At 42.5% G+C, this 21,414-nt stretch overlaps 1 protein-coding gene across 4 annotated transcripts in view; it reads left to right on the forward strand.

The window, feature by feature from the left end:
- The first annotated feature begins 5,999 nt into the window (after nt 1–5,999).
- sobpa (sine oculis binding protein homolog (Drosophila) a) overlaps nt 6,000–21,414 on the forward strand; it is a 41,548-nt gene continuing 26,133 nt past the window's right edge. For all 4 annotated transcript variants that reach the window (XM_030116960.1, XM_030116962.1, XM_030116963.1 and 1 more), the window contains exons 1-2: nt 6,000–6,472; nt 21,026–21,146. In XM_030116960.1, the coding sequence (XP_029972820.1) occupies nt 6,377–6,472; nt 21,026–21,146 (217 nt within the window). In that variant the 5' untranslated portion in view covers nt 6,000–6,376. The remainder of the gene's footprint in view (nt 6,473–21,025; nt 21,147–21,414) is intronic.

A 21,414-nucleotide genomic window follows, 5' to 3' on the forward strand; every position in this document is an offset into this window, starting at 1 on the left:
CGCCATCTTGACTGACGTAACGCGTTACGTCAGGCGTTGTGACGTCATCCACCGGTACGCCCATTTATGGAGGGCACTTCCGTCTATTTTTTCCCTTAAAAAAACCCAAAATAAAAGGTTAGAAATTGCATTTTATTTATTTCCACTTGTCAATTCTTCAAATAATTGATGCAATTCAAAGCAAAAACTAAGTTTTCATTTGTTTAAATAATTAATTGTATTGGATATTACCTAAAGGCATAATCCTGACTGTTCCATTAAAAATTAACTGTGGTGTTTTTGCATTTGTGCAGGTGTGAATGTTGCCATCTGAAGCAACAAGCAGTCTGTTTCTCAATGACTTCCTGCAATGTGATTAAAATCAGATCGATATGTAAATGCAACAAAGACCAAGAAATCTTTAAAAAGACCAAACACTGGAATTGTTTGCTTCTGAGGCAGTGCTGCTGTAGATGTCATGCAGTAGAACGTACATCACAACAGCAGTGTAACAAATGCATCTTCGCCCTTCATAGTCACAGAAGCATTTCCAATGAATAATCAAAACATTGCACTTGATACTGTGTTAAAGTGACTCTCAGTCGTTTCTCACCCCTTTCTGTGATTGACTCAAAGCCAACATAAAAAAGTAGAAGCCTCTGAGATAAAAAATATTGGTCACGTTTATCTGGTCTATTCTGGATTCTGGAAAATATGTTACATTTTTCCCTTAATGTTTCTATTATACGGATCTGGTCATATTTCATATTTTTCATCTTTAAACCTCTTTGTTGCACTTGCAAATACCACTTTATCATAGGAGAGTAGGAGTGGATTATACATTGATAATTAAAAAAAACTTCCACTGCATGTTTTTTAAATCTAGAATTGGTTAATTGCGTATGATATTGACCAGTATTAAACTTTCCAGAATGATTCTGTATGTGTAAACAGTATAAACAGTTATTGATTTAAAACTCAAATTGAAAAAAAGGCTTTTTAAGCTCCTTATAAAGATAGTTATACTTATTCAGCCTTGGCCACAAATAGATTTACGGAAATATCAGTTTCACTCACTCAGTTCAGTTCAATTATATTTTTATATTTCCATATCGCCAAAACAGCACTCATCCCAAGGCTCTTTTACAGAGAAAGACTTGTTTATACCTCATAATGAAGCCACCTATTTCAAAGGGAAGTTTCGAAGTGAAGGTCCGCTCCCCCAACCCTACCCCCAGCCAACTCCCCCCCACCCCCCCACCCAAAAAAAAAAAAAAAAAACTTCTGACAAGAAGTCATTGAATTTACAATTTTCTATGTTTCCATCGGTGGAGCACCATCATTGTGACAATATAACAGTTCGGCGGTGTGATAAGCCAATGCCCTCGCAGCAGCAGTGGCTTCAACAATGCCTTCATTGAATCCTTTTCCTTCTGCTTATTGCTGGAGTCGAATGAAAGTCTGTCAAGGACAGCTTATACAAGCGCGAGCTTAATCTTCTGTTACAGAAAACACTCACAACACAGAGATGGTAGATAATCACATTCATCCTGCAGGAAACCTGCACTTGGAAGCATCACAGCAACAGTCAAAACAACTTTTTTTTTTTGTTTTTTTGCATTCATTGCTGCACAGTTTAACAGCAGAACAAGCTGGGCTGCTTAAATTACACTGGGCTGAAGTGCTGTAGATGGGGGATTAGATTAAAGAAGGGATGTTGTGATGCAGGTGTACTGCTGGTTTTGTCAGAGCGACGCTGTAATGCACAAGTCATCTCACTCTGACCCCGCATCACGGTTCACGGCTCCTGTTCCCGCTGCTTCTCTGGCTCAAATGGGTGTCACCGTGCCACGAGCAGCCTCGCCCGGCGCTCTCAGCGGCTCCCCTCATTGTAATTCCACTTTAAGTCAGAGAGCTGCGTGTAGCTCACAGCTGAAACAGGTAAATTCATGCTCCAGCATCAGTTATTAAAAAGCCGTGGATGCGCTCAGTGTGGGAGAGATGATGCGAGAGGAAATCCACTCTGAAGCCGCTCGCTGTGACGCTGTCACACCAGCACAGCGTGTCGTTTCCACACTTTAATGATATTGGCAAAAAAACAATGGGAACAAAAGCATTCGACAGATTTGCGGCGATATAGATTGTGAATGAACAAAACAATGTGTAAATCAGAATCTGGAAATGTGTCACTTCTGCACTGCACTCAGCTGAAACAATATTTTGATGTTATTCTGCACAAGTCAGAGCTGTTCAAAATAAAACAAAAACAAGACTGCATAACACCATCACAGCACACACACACACATAGGAGGAAACCTGGGTACCTTGATAAGGCCTCACTGGGAGAACATGCAATCTCCACACAGAAATGCTCTAAAATGATATCCTTCCTTTCAGATGAGAGTTAATCTCTACTCCTGTGTGTTAGATTGTAACTCAGAATGTCCCGATGGGAACGTTTGCTGCCATCCGCAGATAAATGTTCCAGGAGAAGATGCACCAACTGGGGGCTCCAGCTTGTCATTTATTCTCATCCCACACTGTTCTCTGCAAAGCTACAGGTGGCCTTGAGAAAACAACAATATAACTCAGTAGAAGAAACATTTTCAAATAAAACTGAGGATTTTTAAAGCCTCTCGCAATTTTTTGAAAATATGTACTGACCATTTTAAGTTGTACTGGGGTTATCTTTTTAGTGACTGCAAATAAAAAAAATGTAGCTGGTTTTTAAAGTAACTCCTGTTGCTGTTGCGTACTTCAACCATAATTTGGATAATTATTCCACATTCTGGAGAGTTTCTGTGATATATACAGAGGTTTATGTTTATGTTAATATCAGCAGGACTGACTTCGCTCAGATGTAATGACACACCAACTCCAGTAAACATGAGTTCACAGAAATACTGTTGGAAAAAAAATGCTTCAAAGTCAGAAGAACATGGCAGTGTCAAGCTGCCGGAGCAGCCTCTCCTCGTCAATTTATTCATTAGACAGAATTTTAGGAGGTTTTGATCCAGCGGCGTGCCAGTCGGTGTGCATGTGATTGGAAGACCACTGTTGAAATTCAGAGACTTGATTGAGCAGCTGGAGTGAGGAGGCCCTGCAAATAGTGCGGAAGTGGCAGGAGGAGTGTGTTTTCACACGGCGTTATTGCTGCTTTTCAACCATCTCAAACTGTTGTACACTCTAAATCACTTTCACCCATTCGCGTTCATGCACACACTCACACTCTATGGGAACACATGGACACTTTGACTTACGAGGTACAGTACCAGTAATGAGGATGGAGGATAAGAACAGATGTATTCCAGTCTCAAAAGATGAAAGCAGGCCCTCACTGCTTGTTTCATCCGTCCGCTGCGTGAAGTGATATTTACTGGACAATTATGTGGATTTTTCAGGACAAAGAAAGCTTGGTTGTTTCGCTGTGCAATGCCTTTTATCTCCTAATCCATCAAGACTAAGGCCTCCTTAGACAAAAAAAAAATAAAAGGCTAAACCCTGAAGTTCTCAGTGAAAACTCCCAACTTGTGCATAACGGTGTAATCTCCACAAAGAGATCCTACTTTCTCAGTTTTCCTCTCACATGAGATCACCACTATCCTGACATTCGCTCATAAAATAGAGCACATCTTTATTTGCCTTTAGGAGAATAGCTCCCTGTTGCTGGGGTGGAACCCCCTTGGGTAACTCAGAGTACTTGTTTTCACACTTCGCGCTGCAGACAGTTGAGTGTTCGGATAATATTAATTTATTTAATTGTCAACTAAATATATGACAAAACATGAACTGATACAGAAATTTTGTCCTGCGTGATGTGATTTATTTTAACTGCTAATGAGAAGTGTTCAGGGTTAAAAACTTCATTAGTTAGCTCCTCTCGACAGGACGGAACAAATTCTCTCCCGTCCTCTGACCTACTGACACACCACAGAGCACAATTCCCCAATCACTGGATCCTTCCTACTCCTCTGAGTAACATTATGATCAAGGGTTTAAAATGTTGCATGATTTTATAACTTCATCTGGCTTTTTAAATTCTAAGATAACTATGTTGGTAAAGCAGATCATGGTTTTTCATCAGAGCATGCGACACATGGCAAGATGTGATGGAACCATAATGAATGACACCGCTCAGGTTGTTTCGCTCACATGATCCGCTACAGAAATGCTTTTCCTCCCCATAAAGGTTGTACAATTAAAGAAAGAAATAGACTCAATTCCATTTTATTACCCATCTATCTTCTATGCCGCTTAATCCTGTGCAGGGTCGCCGGGTGCTCCAGTCCATCACAGAGCAAACACACACACACGCATTCACTCCTATGGGCTTTTAGACTGTGGGAGGAAACTGGAAGGAAACCCATGCACACACAGGAAGAACATGCAAACTCCACACAGAGTGACATGGACAGAATTTGAACCTGGACGTTCTCACTGTGAGACAAAAGCACTAACCACTGCTCCACCATGCAGTCCCCATTTTATTACCTCTTATTTGGGCCTTTTGAAGAGCATTTATTCAGTTGAGCTCTAAATTAATATATTTCATTATTGAGGTGACTGAAGCTCCTCCATCAACTCTATGAACATTTTTCACATCCTATCTGTGTTTTTCTTTTTTCTTTTTCATAAATTCATGAAAATATCCAGATTTTTTTTTTGTTTGTTTTCAGGATCCATTGAACATACAGTATATTTGTATTAGCTGCCACTTTTTGTAGAATACTATCAAACTTTGTTGTGTAAAGCATGAACCCCAGGAGGCTGCCTCGTATGACTCCATACACTCACAAATACAGGGAGCAGGTGTCAGAGCAGCATTCTAATTGGCCCATAAAATCATTGAAAAACAATTATTGTTGAGAAACAACTGTTTCAATAACATTATTATGCTGAAAAATACATATATTGTAAAAGCTAACATTTCTAAAACAAGTTATTCAGAACATTCTTGCATTTTTTACATTTATTTTCCCACTGACTTGAAGAGGAAGTGATTATTTCGTTGTTACATTTTGAATATACATCCAAAAGAGACACTGCTTATTTCATGATTTCACTGAGGGTTTTTTTTTTTTTTTACTATTTCTGTACCATTGCCAGTTAAAGAGATCTTATTTTAACCATGCTAAAATGTGCTGTGTAACCTCTAAGAAGCCTGTCTGCATGTGTCTCTTTGGTTATACAGAGGAAAACTAAGATTTTTCCATTCAATTTAATTATCAAGTATCCTCTTTTTGGGAAATCAAAATATGTTCTAACTGTAAGGCAGGTTTTCTTTAGGTTTTCCGTTAGTACCCACAGTATAAAAACATATAGGTGACTATAAATTGCCTGTGTGAGCGTGAGTGAGTGTGGCTGACAGTCTCCTTGTGTTTGTCCTGTGATGGACTGCCAACCTGTCCAGGTGTGCCTTGCTTTCGCTCAGAGTTATCCGGGATTGGCTCAAGCTCCCCGCCACCCTGAACGGGATAAAGACTTATGGAAGATGTATGAGGCAGAACTTTTGTTAGACCTAAATTTCTGTTGGCTGTATAGGGTCTGCCTGCAGGAAGGGTCCAGAGAGTGGAGGACTGCAGCCAGACTCTTGAATTTCTCTTTCACTCCAGACAAGCCGACCAACAAGCAATAACTGGCTGATGTGAAATCAATGAATTCTGTGTGCAATTGTTTTGTAGAGAGTTAACAATTTAGAATATTAGATTAGGAAAAGAAACAGGGGAGATTTAATAAATGACCCCACAGCAGGACTTTGTGCACATGATGTCCACCAACACTCTTCAGGGAAACTTGAAGTTTAGAAGAAGTGAGTAACTAATGTGAGGAGTGAGTGTGACTGCAGACAGGCGGGCTCTCCCTCAGGAGGCTGAAGGGCTGGATGGATGGATGGATGGATGGATGGGTGGATGGAGCGGGCACCTGTTCGCCGCCTGCAGCCTGTCACCGCGAGCGCTAAGTGGATGTGACCGCTCTGATTGCGCTCCGCTGGGGGGGGGGGCGAAAGAGGCGAGAAGAAATAGACCTTCCTCCGATCATCAACGCGTCATATAATGTTTCAGCGGACGCCCCTCCCCCTGTCTCGTTTTTCCCCTCACTCAACCTCTCCTTTGACTCGCAGAGGCGGCTCACCACCACCACCGGCGCACGGACCGCGGAGGATACGGCGGGGAAGATGGCTGACTGCTCAGCCGGGCACCGCAAGCCCTCGGCGGCATCGCCCGCGTCGCTCGGCCCGCTGAAAAGCTGCAAGACGTCCGCCGTCTGGCGACTGTAAACAGCTGCCTCTCTCTCTCTCTCTCTCTCTCTCTCTCCCTCTCTTTCTCTTTCTCTCACCCCCTCGTCCTCCTCTCACCCTCCTCACCGCAAATATTGACAGAAGTATCACAGAGGAAACATGGCAGAGATGGAAAAAGAAGGCAGACCTCCGGAAAATAAGAGGAGCCGAAAGCCAGCTCACCCGGTGAAACGGGAGATAAATGAAGAGATGAAGGTAAAACACACACACACACACACACACACACACACACACACACACACACACACACACACACACACACACACACACACACACACACACACACACACACACGGGAGAGGGGCTCCGTGCCCAGCTGCATGTCATTACGCGTGGAGCGGCTGCGAGGGAGCGTGCATGTGTTGTCCTCACTGGAAACAGGCGAGACTCTCTCTCAGGCGCAATTGGCTGCGACGGTGGTCAAACTTTGATTTATCATGTTTCACCGTTTTCTCTAAAATAATAATAATAATAATAGACAAGTTTTATTATTGTGGGATCCGCGGCTGGCCGCCGAGCCTCCGCCGCGCGCACGGTGTCACCGTGCAGCCGCGCACAATGGATGCAGCGGCCGGCCACTCTCTTTCTGTTAAGTTTTTTTTGGGGGGGGATATCGGAGGAATGCTGCCGCTTCGTGTCACATTCTGGCTCGTTTTCTGCATGTGTGCGTGCGTGCGTGCGCGCCGTGTATTTTCGCAGCTTGCTCGGAGTTAATGGAAAATCCAGTGCGTCAGTGAAGGCGTCAACAGCGCGCCTACTATTACTATTAATACTAGTACGCTACGGCGCAAAGGGAGGGCGTCCAGTGTGCACCAGGAGGGGGGATCAGTGGTGGGGAAACACTCGCGTGATGCTTTTGTGGTTGCGATTTTTTTTTTTGCCTCTCGACACGAGATGTTTCGTGTGTGTATGTGTGTGTGTGTGTGTGTTGACCAGCTGCCCAGAGGCGTGCGATCCAGATGTGCGTCTGCGAGCTTTTACGCACCCTCCTCCCCGAGCACATTGTCTCCCGGCCTTCCCGCGGTCCTGCCCCCCCCCCCCCCCCCCCCCCTCTCCATTCATCCACACGTCGTTTCCAGTGCGTGTGTGTTTTCTTTCTGTCTTTGCTCGGTGCACATTGTGTTATTTCGGCTCGTGGCGGAGCAGGAAAGTGCTCCTGTGCAGAGTGTGTGTGTGTGTGTGTGTGGGGTGCGTGCGTGTGGAAAGCCTGTGTGTCCGCTTTGTCTGCGTCTCCGTATTGTTTGTACACATTTGGAGGGAGACATGGATGCAGCCTGCGTTTTATTCTTTATCGTATCCCTGAGGGATGGGTGTGCAAGTGATCGCGCGCAAAAATAATTGCGGAATTTGTGATTTATTTTTTTTTTTAAAGGGCTGTCAGAGGCTTTTTGAGCGAGTCCTGAAACAACCCTGGAATAAAGCCTTTTTGTGTGTAGACCCAGCCGCGTAAACGTACCACGGCTTCTTCTTTTTTGCCCTGTTACTGTTAAAAGAAAGACAAACATGTGGGTTTTCTTGGTGACAATGTGATCCTTTTTTTTTTTTTTTTTTTTTTTTAGCTCTCAGGTACGAAACTGATAATTTTGCGCAATTTCTCACATGTCTATTATATCCATCCGAGTTGTTCCCTCTCAGAGGTTCAGAGGAAGGTGCGCTGCAGGCACTAACAGCCAGTTGAACTACAATTTCAAGATGCATTCACAATAATTTTTTTTTTTTTTTGGGGGGGGGGGGGGGGGGGAATCAAGTGAACCCAGCAGCCAAGCTCTCCAGTCCTGATGACAGCAGGGTGGGATGCAGGGCTGGTGATGAGGGGGTGTGGGGTGTGTGTGTGTGTGTGTGTGTGGGGGGGGGGGTGTCAGGGTAGGGTCTCTCCTCCATGGAGAAAATTTCTTTATTTCTGTAAAGCTTCGGTCTCAGTGGAGCTTTTAAAATGGATGAAATGTTTACGAGCAAACAGCAGCAACAAGAATTTTTTTGGGCACAAAGAGGTGTCATCTTGTCAGTTGTTTTTTTTTTTGCTCTTTTTTAACATGGAGCACAGGTTTGTCACTCTGTCAGTATTGCAGGAATCAGCTTGGAAACCGCAAGGAAATTATTAGTTTTTTGTTGTTTTTTTTTTTTAAAGAAATGGACAAATTACACTTAGTGCCTCCACTGATATTTTGTCATATTGGCTGTGTAATTACACCATGCCAGTCATCAGTCAGAAATGATGTTTTATTCGCAGGTCTGTGTCTGTTTTTGCTCTCAGTTGACAGATTTGGTGAGACGGGAGCATCATTCAAGACTCAGAGAAATGACATCTCTTGTAATGCATTTGGGAGCAATGACTTAAACATCTCATTTGATGCGAGCCGCTTCATTTGCCATTCTTGCAATCAGGTGTTGTTGTTTTTTTTTCCTTCGTAATTTGAATTTTAAGTCACATTGGAGCCAATAAAAAAATGACAGCAGATGGCGGCGACATCAAAGCAGAGCAGACACACAGTCATCCGCAATCACATCTTCAGGATCTTGTCAATGCTTTGGGAAAGTCGTGTGGTGAAAAAAGAAAAAAAACACAGACAGATTTGAACTTTGCTTCTTTTGTCAAATAGTATCCAAAAACTTAAAGGTACAAGACATGTGATTCCCGTTGTGTCGCTTTGTGCTGTGGGTGGCGGTAGTGAGTCGCCGTTGCTTTCTCCTGTGAGTTAGCGTCGACGTTTTAATCCATAAAATCTGCTGCTTTCTCTGTGACTGGATTCAGGACAGACTGGAAGGTGGAGTGACTCACAGCAACCTGATGGGTTAAGTTAGCGTGGTTACGTAACGGAAATCAGAGGATGGAAGTGTAAGTGTGATTATTGACTCATGTTCTGGTGCATATTTTGTTATTTTGTTAGCAGTTAGAACAAAAGTATTGCATACAGGTACATTGAAAAAAAATGCAGTTTTTTCATTTGTATTAACAGGTTGAAGCATTTTTTTAAAAGAAATTTTAATCCTAATAGTTATGAATTTTAGTTAGAAAATATGAAAAAAAGAGCAAATCTAATTAATTACAATATTCTAAAATACAGGTTTTATGGCTGTTATGCATTAAGAGATGAAATTATTAAAAAAAAAGTTTTCCAATGTTTCAGTATATTTATAGTTCTTCAATTTCAGGAAGTTGTCACTGTTTTAATTACAATATGGGAACTGTACTTAATTTAGAAACACTTACATTTTGCCTTCATTGTAGAATTGAGTGGAGTTTCCCTTTACTCACAAATACATATCTTTGACGCTTTCTTTATTCAGTGTGTCAAAAATGTTTGAATGAAAACACTTCAAATCCGAACCATCAAAGTGATTACAGTGATTAAAAAGACCGGCTTTAATTCATGACTCATATAAGTTGAATATATTAAACTTCCCGAGACTCTTTATGTTTGAGGCCTTTAAGCAGAGTGCTGCGCAGATAGAGTGCTCCAAAGTGTGAATGTTCTATAATTCAGCATTTGTCCACATTTGACATGACTCCTGTGTCGTCCAGTTTGTTTGAGCACTGTCAGAATGGAGATGTTCGAACGCAGCAATCAGAAGTTCGATAAAATCTGAGACAGATTTACTGAGCTCTACTCTGATCAGATTTTTGATAAAAGAACCGTAAAAGTGCAAATACTTAACAGTATTGCTTTTTACAATGTCATGGGCATTTGTAATTCAATCCAACAGTGGGAGGATAAGCCACCCCCCTACACCCCAACACCACATTTTCAATCTGGTCGGTTTTCATGAATGAAACATAACATATGTTTTTGCAATGAAGTCTATTTTTAGCATTTTATCTCCATTACACTTTCAACACATCCAATCCTAAAACATATATTTTCATAGAATAATTCATGGTTTTACCATAAGCTGTCAATCAATTCTTCTCACAAGTGAACAGAAGGAAAAAAAAAAGGTGTGTGAAGACATTCCCTGACCCCTGCATTACACCCAGAGCCCCCCTGCCAGGCTGTCTATCTGTCTGAGTTATTGAAGTTGTGAGACTATGCATATTAATAAAACTTCACACGTGACTCAGGATTCAGGATAAAACCAGTAAAAAAAACCCTGCAAAATATTTCAGGTTATGAAAGACCATTGCTTTAATCAACTCAAAAAAAGAACACAGAAGAACATGAAATATTAAGAAAGTTGTTAAAATTGATTTGTGTTTTCTGTGAAACAACAGTTCCTTTCTCCTCTTCAATATTTTAGGTCAAAAACTGGTGGAAAACACACACACACACACACACACACACATGCACATGCGCGCACATTCAAAACGCCACACAATGTGCCCTTGTGAGGGATCATACTCCTCTGAAAAACCAAACAGTCTGACACTGTTTCCTTCTTCTGGCTCGCTTAATGTGCGCTTCTGTAAAATAAGCTCCGGTGAGTAATCAAGGAGGAGGAGGAGGAGGAGGAGGAGTGGTGGGCACGTCGGAGGGAGGGTGGGCAGGAGAAGTCTGTGGAGAGGAGGGTTAAGAAACAGGGGAGAAAGGAATGTATACAGCGCTCGGGCTGCCTAAGCTGTAAAAACTGTAACCCGAGTGTCTCCGCTGGATCGGATATCAAGGAAAGTAGGGGGAAATGAAAGCAGAGGAGAGGGAGAGGCAGAGGAGTGGAAAAGTGGAGGAGGCAAAGGGAAAGTTGGCGTGTGGATTCGGGAATTTTATCACGGTGTACTGTGACCCGCTCTGGTTTCTGCCCGCGAGGTATCCGGTTCCCACCGTCGTCGTTGCCACACCGGCCCTGCTGGCCGTGTCTGGGTCTCACTGGAGGAAAACAAGGGGGAATACTGTGCAAGTTCTTCTTTTTTTTTTTTTTTTTTTTTTTCTCATTCACTGAAAATATGGCCCAGAATTATGAGCTTGTGAGCTGCATCTGTGCTGAAGGTGCAGGTTGCGTCATGAGTGCTCCACTGCAGGTCTACTTATAAACCTGTTGGTGGCCGGACACCTTGTAAAAACCACCTTGTTTACTTGTAATTGGCTGAATCCTGTGTGGACAGAGTGGAAATTGTGTGTCAGTCAGTCTAGAATGGGAACCTTGACGTAATAAGGGTCACAAATAAGAAGTCGGTTTACTTTGAAATGTGAGTAAAGATATCTGTATAGATGTGGTACAGAACAATAGGTACAATAAAATCCATGTATTTGTTTTTGTAATTTGTAAAGAAAATGCATTACAGCAGCATTATGTAACATGTGAAAGCTCATTGGCTCAAGGTACAACTGCTTTCTTTAAATTCAAATTCCTTGAACTTGTTGAAGGTGTTTGCAGTGTTGTTCACTGCAGACGTATCACCAATTGAAAATAAAAGAAAAACAGCAAAAAATTTAAAGTTGAATGTTTTTCTATCCAAAACTGTGAATTGTTAAATGTTGAAATGTTGCGATCCAGTTCACCGTCAGAGCTCGAAACCTTTGTGTTAGAGTATCTCCTGAGTTTGATAAGCCACACAAAGGCAGGACTTATTACCGTTTCCAGTGTGTTAGATTGCACTTGATGAAGGTGTGTGTGGTAATAAAGTGGCCACTCCATGTTACTCAGTGACGGACGCGGCAAACTCCTGTCTGCTGCTGAAGGTGGAGAGAAGCGGCTCACAGCACTGCGTCTGCTCTGATTCCTCCGCAGAGAAACACTAATTAAGCCCCACAGAGGAATAAATCCTCAACATGGTGCAGAGCGGTGTCACCTTAGGAGAGAAATTATTAAATGATTTGTAAATTACCAAGTAACTCATAAATGAATAGTTTAAAAAAAAACATGCATGCAATGGGGAACGTATATGTGAGAGGTAATGAAACTTTCATCTTTTGTTCAAATCTTGATGATAAATTTCGTGTTAAAATCGCAAAGTGTCAGAAAAGTCATCAGTGTGCCATTGTGTCACTGGCTGAGAGTAATGGATGTTTTCTACCAGCTAAAGCCATTGAGGGAAATTCCTCCTGAGTGTGCTGAACGGAGAGAGGGATTACATCTGTTTGCCCATCAATTCAACTGTAGAAGTTAAATTGTGCGATTTCTTTTTCTTTCTTTCGTAAGTCTTCTCCTGAAAACAACATGTAATTAACGGCTGCTATTTCATGGCTGTCTCGAGTAACTCTTCCATTAATTATCAGGAACTCACTTCCTGCTGTCATTATTTGCTCAGTCTTTGCTTTGGGTTTGTTGGTAAAAGATATGCAAAGAAAAAAAAAAAAAACTAACGCTGGATGACAAGCTAGTGGTTCGGATATTTTTAGAGACTTACCATATATATTTATCTTAAATTTGGATATTTACACTCTTCTCTGAAGAAATTATGCCCCATTTGACTCCTTGCACACACATTTGTGGTGCCTAAAGAAAGCCGAGCCGGTAGCTGTTTGATGAGTCCGATAATGAGCGCAGCTGCAACAATGCAACTCTCCACTGCCCAGTAAATGTTATTTCTATAAGGACTTTTGAGTTTGCGCTTGAACAAGATGATCGGATGTTATTCTCAAAAGAAATAGTTTGAGATCGTGAAAGACATGTTGACTGTTGAAGAAAAAGGTGACCATCAACATCATCCACACAGACACATAAAGAACATGCAAGGCCAGAGACCTGAGTGTTTATGCTGCTGTTTATGCTGTTGCGGTGATAACCGCTGCACTGCTCTCTGTTTAACTGTCCCGCAGCAGATTTACGCTCGTCTTTAAAAGGAATATTAACTTCTGGGAACTTTTGAGCCGAACAGTCAGCTCCACTCAGCGTCAGATTTGTGCCATCTGCTTTCACTGGCGAAGGCTTCGGGGGCAGTTTTATTGTTTTGCCACTCTTGGGACGCTTGAAATGATGGCGCTGTCCCCACATAGCGGCCTCACTGTCCAACACTATTAATAATGATTAATTCTGTCAAAACACTAACAGTTACGGCAAATGACTGATTATTGATTAATAAGAGGGTAACAGGAGGATGAAGTTTGACTTACCTCTGTCTAAGGAACAGTCCTCGTGTGAGAGATTCTGAAAACTGGAGGCAGATTTTAGGAAATTTCAGTGAAATTTGTGAAATAAGTGGTGTCTGATCATACCAAAGGTGAAGACTATTATCAGGAATCATCCTGTGAGGTTCTGATCAAGTCATCATCAAAATGAAAAAGAGCTTTTTTTGTAAGAATCCGTTTGTTCAGTAGCTTCATTCAGGAAGTCTATGTTTTTTATTTAAGCTCAGTTTTGATCGTGGCTCAGGGAACGTAATAGATGCGGTGGACAGTCGGCCAGTGTCACACTTGATGAGCACTGTATACATCCAGGGTGACATATCGACGTGGGTATAGTCACCGCCGAGCCTCTGCCTCCTCTTCCTCCGCCAGGAGCACAAGTTGGTGTGGCTGCTTTGATGAGCCGCCAACACGGATTAGATTCCACCCTTAATAATACTCCCACTTTCCCAAAGTAGTAGGGTGACACAGAGGACAGGATGGTTGGAAGGAACGGGAGACACAGAGAGATGCTGTGTGGTTTTTTTTTTTTTTGTCTCGGCGGTGTGCTTACTTTACAGCTACATCCGTTCTGCTCAGGAGTACATTCAGGCCGGGTTATGCTTCAACTCCTTTGTTCAAAAGGAGGATTTTCTCCTGGATGGGTTTCTCCTCTCAGGGCTTCATCCTCTTGCAGTCCGGCTAATTGCTGTGTTTGTGGTTGCCGGTGGCGGCACTTTGGGTCCATCAGAGCTTCGCCGCTTTTCGGCTGATCGTGACGTCAGCCACAAATTGTGATGCCATGAATTAAACACAAAGTGACCACATTGAAAAAAAAGATGGTGAAGAATTACCTGCTCCTTCTTTTAGCTCTTTTTTTTTTTTAGCAAATAATTAGATCCTCCCTCCATGCAGAAACGTGCGCTGGTGTTGCTAAATTGCCTGTTCATGTAATCGTCTCTCTGCTTGTGATGTTCTGTGTGACATCTCCAAAGTGTACCCTGCCTTCCACTCATCCATCAGCCAGAGTTGACACTCTTGAGTTTCACTGAAGGTGGAGCAAAATTACAGAGGGAAGCATGAATGAATGAGAAATAATCCAATCATTTCAGCTATTTAAAAAAACGGGGTGAGAAGTAGTCTGGGACTTGATACTGACCCCTTGAATTCGTGTTTCATTACTCGTCTCTGCTGCTCATCTTACAAATGCACGAGCTCTATAAATGGGCACCATTTAACGACTAATTAAGCAAGCTTTGCGAAAGTAAATTATTTTTCTCAAGTAGCTCCTTCCTAAATGAACTCTGTCTGCTGTGCTCAGCACCAAAGGCCTGGGACTTTTGACTGATGCAAGTTGGGCAGAGGGACGGAAATCACACAAAACAATTAATTGTTTGCAGATGACAGTCTGTTATACGAGACCAATTCAACGTCACTTTCTGCAGCCTGTAGATTCATTTTTTAAAAAAAATAAAACGCGCTGTGGCATTACACACAATAGGAGTGTACGACTGAATTTAATTTACGTGATCTGAATCAGACATTTGGAAGAAAATCCTCACGGATACATGGTGAGAACATACAAACACAGCACAGAGAGGACAGGAAGTGTGCTCACAGATTGTGTCGCTGAGTGACAGCGTGGTTGTTTGTTTGTAGCTGTCATAACCCGATGTTCGCTCCGCTCAGACGTGTGAGACTAATTCTGACTTCGACGGACCTGAGGGGGACAGAGTGTGAGAAAGAGAGAGAGAGAGGGAGGCAGGAGTGTTAATACATCTGCAAACACAAGCTGTCCTCATTAACAGCCTTCAATGCGTTCAAAAAAAAAAGAAGTGCCAAGAAAACACTGAGATTATAAGTGTTGGGATTAGACTGTAATTACTGTAAATAATTACTGCAAATCCTTTCATTGTTAAATGTGGAGACTGTCTAACCTTGAAGTCCACAGAGCTCCAGATGTTTAGTTAGGTGGACGCAACACATTTGTGCACGGTCGTTTTGACCTCACCTGCCATTGACTGGAGCACCTTTTGGCCGACCAGCCCACCGCAGCGGCGGTGTTTCATGACAGACAGATCAATACCTCCCGTCATTCTTCATTAATAGTGCCTCCGCAGCAGCTGAATTGAGTTTGCCGCCTTTCCAGAAACCGTACGCTTCGTATGAACAAAGCGAACGGAGGCAAAAGTGATCCGAGAGCCGCGCCGCTACTCCGAGATACAAATACGACACATCAGGAATTTTTTCTGCAAAACGCTTTGAAATGAATGCTGAGGAGGCAGGAGAGAATCTGCTTCTGTCACTCTCTCTGCTGTGCCACACTGTCTCATATATGCAAAGAGATACTTCTGCCCCAGTCTAAGCAAGTGTGTGTTTGTGTGTGTTTGTATGCGTGGGTGTGTGTTTGTGCGCTGGGGCTCACTCCCACTTGTGTTTCCTTTTACTATAAAACCCACTGTAAGCAGCATCCAAGCTGCACCTTGTGTTTGGGGCTGTGATGATTGAATTTGTATCAAGTAATTGAGTCGGTCGTCCAACCTGTTGTGCGGATTCTGGCTCCGCGCTGCAGACTGTCCCATGCCTGCAGCCATCACCAGCCTCTTTCTCCCTTTATCCCCTGCAGCAGGGTCACAGCGAAAATGGTCCTCCCCCCACTTCCCGACTCCACTGAGACTTATGTAGATTCACTTTATTTACTGAAATTTAATTCTGGCTTCAGGTGTGGTCACTTTTCCGCCTACGGGAAAACACAAATCGACACTCCAGAGCTGATTCCAGCTCGCTCTCCAGAGAAATGTGGACCTGTCTCGGTTTTTTTTTCTCTCATGTTTATGCGGGGAAACATCACAGTGTGGCATAATAAGCTGATAGACGGTGTGCAGAGTGCTAATGCCTCTTCATCCTACTCTGTTACTGACTGCTCAGGCTTAAATGTGATTGTCTTGCATGTGATGTTACAAAGTGTGTGTGTGTGTGTGTGTGTGTGTGTGTGTGTGTGTGTGTGTGTGTGTGTGTGCATTTGTGTGTGTCTTTGGGCGTCCTTCCAGAAGGCTGTGAACTAGATTTGTGTGTTGGTACATCATGTTTCCTTCTTTGATATAAATACCGGGAGGTGGAAAAGTTCCAACTTCAAAAACGGGAAAACTATAACAAGCTGCAAATTTTCCACTGGGAAGGTGGGAGAGCTTCCAGATGCTAATGTGACAACATTCAACAAGACAAAAATTGCACATCTATATGAGAAATAGTATTCCTTAATGCAATGATTTAGCATCATTACACATTGAGTCTATTGATGCTGATACAATGCGTCCTCGTTTTTAATGTCACATCATATAGCAGCATTTTTCTGTTTTCAGATTTACAGACATGTATTTTGTTTCTTTCCTTAATAAAATGAGAATGCTCATTAGTAACTGATTTTTAATTAGGTTACCCACCTTAATTGGAAAGTGTGAAACTCTGTAGAACTGAGAGAATGAAATTGTTTGCCACTCAACGAAACACTTTTAGTGCATCTTTGATGTGAAATATAAATCGTATTTCTTAAAAGGGCTCTGTTACTGCTTCCAGTTCCCAACTCGTAATTTTTTGAGTTCCCACCTCCATAAAGCTCTTTCAGTGTGAAGTAAAAGCCAGAGCAGGAGTTGGTGTTTATTTCATTCATTTCAATGTTTCTTTCTCTTCTTCAGACAACCAATACACACGGTGCAGAAGTACATTTCAATCAGCCGAGAGTCGGATGTGCTGGGAGGCTCTGAAGCACTTTTCTTTGATCGCTCTGGCTCTGACATATCGACAGGAGCTGTTTGTAATTGACGTTTAACTTCTTGATGGAGTGAGTGATGAGCAGCGGCTGCTTTAATGAGATAATGTACCGAGCGAAGTGGGATTGGCTTTAGAATAATAAAGTGACTCTTGTCTTGTCCGTTCCAAGGGGAAGTTCAGCTTGTGAGACATCTTATGCTTTAGAAAAGACACAACCGTATTGGTTGATTGTACAAACTGTTGAGTGAAAGAAACGCGGATGAAAATGTGGCAGAAGGATGGAGTTGTGTTCATTGTGAGTATATGAATAAAATATTGTGCTATGTTTTTATTTAGATTCAGAAAGAGCTGGCACAAGAACAGACGTCCCTGGATGCATCCATACTGTTCTATAACTTGCAGCGTTGTGGTCAGCTGGATCGTTCCAATCTGGTTATTGAAAGGAAATAGCTTATAAACAGGTCGCTCATCCATCACAAGGCTGCTTATGTTCCCCCACAATGTTTCCCTATTTACAAAATGGTTAACCATCACTCTGCGCACAGGCTTCAGGAACTGTTCTTTGCGGCCTTTCGGGATGTTTCTCAGCACGTGTGTGTTTCTCCTCACTCTAATGGCAGCTAGTGTGGAGCGAGTGCAGGAATTATGGAAGCCGCTGGAAATATTGAAATATTGCAATACTGTGAAATTTGCACCAATCAAACACAAAATTGTGTTTTTTTGTCTCTAAGTTCTGTGACTCTTTTGATGCTAAATGCAAATATAATCACGGGTTAGGACTGATCATTGGTGGGGTTGATAGGTTTGTCCTGAGGCAGTGTAGGAAGAGGAGCCCTCTTCAGAGAGCTTGAAGTTCATTTATCAAAGTCGTACAGCAAGTAAGAGATGTGCTAAAGGAATTCCTTTATGTTTGTCGCATTATAAGATTAATATTATCAGCTATTGAGATCCATAGGATATAGAAAGTGCCACTCTTGAAATATCTAGTCTTTAGATCAGTGGACCCCAAACTACAAGGCCTTAACATTAGTTTTTTAAAATTCTTATAGCAGGATACATAGCAATAAATGCAATCTAGTCATTATACGCATCAGAAGAATGGACAATTTTGTACTCTGTCTTTGCAGGAAAGTCAAACGACACCAAAATTGCACAAAAAATAGCTCTATGACCTGGAGCGGCTCTGTGTTGCCAGATTGGGTGGGTTTAAATCAGGGTTATTTTGAACACGTCAGGTGGTTTAATGAAAAGGTTATGTGTTTGTGACGTGTTTTTTTTTTATTGTGCAAATACGGCCGCTTTCTATTGAGTTGGGCAGGTTTTACACACTTTTTCTGTTACAAACTGACCCCGGGCCCCCCATCAGAGAAGGGAAAAGTTATGCGGCCCTCAAAGATTGCACAAGCTTGTTGTGTTAAACCTGAGCGAATTTTGAGAAGTGATGAGAGGAATCCACATGTAGATGCTCCAAACTGTAAGCGGAAGTATTTTAATTGCGATGGGTAAAATGTGCGAGCACGTTTTGTCAGTGTTTGAGGGGAAAAAGCCCTCAGAGTTTCCCTTCCGAGCTGGCGGTCCGGTGACCCGTGACTAACGTCTTATCACACACAGACCAAATAATTACAGCTGACTCAGCCTCGCTGAAGTCTGTTTCCAGAAAGCACATTTTCATCGGTGTTTGAGAGGCGAATGATAGCTGAACCATTTACCACGACGCACGGTTCAATGAGCAGACGCTTCTGGGAACGATCCAGCTGAGAGGAGTGTGGTGATAATGGGCCGTGTGCATTAGCGGGGGTTATGGTTTTGTTTGGAGTACAGTGTTTATTGACTGTGCTGCGAGAGGCTGTTATTGGAGGAAAACTTTAACGTTACACCTGCGTTGAGGAGTTTTATATATTTATATTTTACGTACCTGCTTTCACCGACTGCGCCGCCGTCCTGCGGGAGGGCCGGGACTCCGCTGCACGCCTCGGAGCACCTCAGGCAGACGCCTCTTTTTGCCCGGCTGTAACATTTCCTTCACTATCAAGTGTTATTTACAGCCCCGCACCGATAACAACGCTAATGGAAGTTGAGTCCATTAGTGTGTTTTCACTTTGCTGTGATCCGTCACACCGTGGTGTAGTTATCAGCACTCTCGCCTCACAGCAAGAAGATGAGGATGAGTCTGTGTGGAGTTTGCATGTTCTTCCTTACAATGCATGGGATTTGTTCGGATTCCTTCCCACAGCTTAAAAACATGCATTTGAAGCTAATTAGTGACTGTAAAATTGTCCATAAATGTGAATTTAGTGTGGTTGACTGTATCTGTGTTTGCATCCTGACTTTATCCAGGTGTGCATTAAACAGTATATTTACGATATCAGATTTACTCTGTTTGATTTCTATAAAATGCAAAAAGTGTATTTTTCTTCGTTATATGTATTCAGTGCTAAAGGCAGATTTTTAGTTCTTTTTCATGGGTGTATTGTGTAATATTACTTATAAGAACCACAGGTAGTTTCATGCGGTCATGACTAATGAATCCTTAATCTTGATGAAGCTCTTTATAATTATTCATCAATGCTGCTCCACAAAAAGCTGTTTGTGTCTGACAGGTATAATATGGCAACTTTTGCTAGATTATGAAGTTTAGGGTAGATTTGGATTGCAAGGTGTTTTTTTCTTAGTTTCAAACAAAATATATAATTGCCATTGGAATCACAGGCAGTGTATTTGAGAAAATCTCTTGAGCTGATCCAATGTGGCAATGGGCAAGGACAGAAAACACAGAAGACACACAAATTCACACCCGGGGTCATGTTTTTTGGACTACAGGAGGAAACCCAGAGAGAACATGCAAACCCCTCACAGAATGTCCTGGCCAGTATTTGAACCCAGGACCTTCTCAGTGAACTAAAGAATCTAAAGAGAACAAACATTAGTGAGAATATCAGATTTTCCCATCATCTACAGTATCACATATTTTCTTTGAATACTCACCCTGTGCAGCCAGATATTGTCAAGAAGACGTTTTACATCCCAGAGGAAACCGAGGAAGTTTCCAGAAACACCATTTCCGTCTGGCCAAGTTTTATGTTAATACACTGGAGATAATGCAGACGGAGGAAATACCCATTTGATTAAAGACTGCAGTCTGTGGGATTATGGATCATTTCACTCGTGTAGCAGATGTGGGATAAGATGATTTATAAATGGTAAAATTATAAACCTAATATGGCTTTTTTTTTTTTGTGGGGGCCTCGAGGCTGACTGTGAAATGAAGTGCAAATAATACATGGACGAATATGGCTGCACTGCTTCGAAAAAAGAAATGTTTTCAGCTGCATTCAAAAAAACACAGTGACAGCATGAAAACGGATCATTTTTAATATCTCCGCTGTGTCTTTACTGCACTGCACTGTCGCCTTTACCGTACTCCGACACATTAGCCGTGCCGGATAGTGCGGCGCGATAGTGTTCCCGTTCATTTCATTACCCCCCGATAAGGTCCTCCTCTTTTATTGTGCCGTGATAGGGGCCATTAGTTCAGCCGGCTGCACACGCTGCGGCGTTTGAACAGGAATTCGCCCCAATTAGGTTGACCTGTACTTATGAAGACGACCTGAGGCGGGGGTGGGGTGGGGGGGATTAAACCCACGCCGCAGTCCTCTGGACACGGCTTTAATTTTTGAGAGGGATCACGATATCTCTGCCTAATTAACTGAAGAAATGTGGTTTTGTGGACAAATTTAAAGAGCTACTTAAGGTCCTACGGGAGGCACAAATGCAACAAAATACCAGATTGCCGCATTAGCTTTTGTAACAAGTGACCTCAAAACCTCATTTATATTCATTTTGTCCAAATGTTAGTGTCGGCCAAAGTAACACCAATACTGCATGCTAATTTTTTTTTGCTCACCTTTTTGCTACTTTTTGACTTTTATCTGCTTCTGTAACTCTGTGTTTTCCCGTGTTTTTTCTTCGGACTCACCCATAGCTTTACCTTGTGTTCCAGAGCTTCGCAGAAAACACCATGAACGAGCTGCTGGGCTGGTACGGATACGACAAGGTGGAGCTCAGAGACTCCGACAACCTGGAGATCGGGGAGACGCCGCAGCACATCTCTGTCCTCAAAGGTACACGACCCCGACGCGCGTGCGCCGTTTTGTCGGCCTCACGCCTGGCTGCCCGGTTTCATTATCCATCAGATGCTGCGTGAAAAGATAATGAAACAACAGTGAAGGTGAACTGAGGAGGAAATATAACGAAGACATGTTGTGAGCTGTGTTTTATATGTTCCTGTAGATTAGATCTTGATCACAGTTCGTGTTTACTTCTGCAAAAAGTTACTGACTATGAAAAAGAAGCGGTTAGTTGCTTAATTAACTGTATGATCGTAGCTGT

Source organism: Salarias fasciatus, chromosome 19 (assembly GCF_902148845.1).
Source record: "Salarias fasciatus chromosome 19, fSalaFa1.1, whole genome shotgun sequence".
In the NCBI taxonomy this organism is placed as follows: domain Eukaryota; kingdom Metazoa; phylum Chordata; class Actinopteri; order Blenniiformes; family Blenniidae; genus Salarias; species Salarias fasciatus.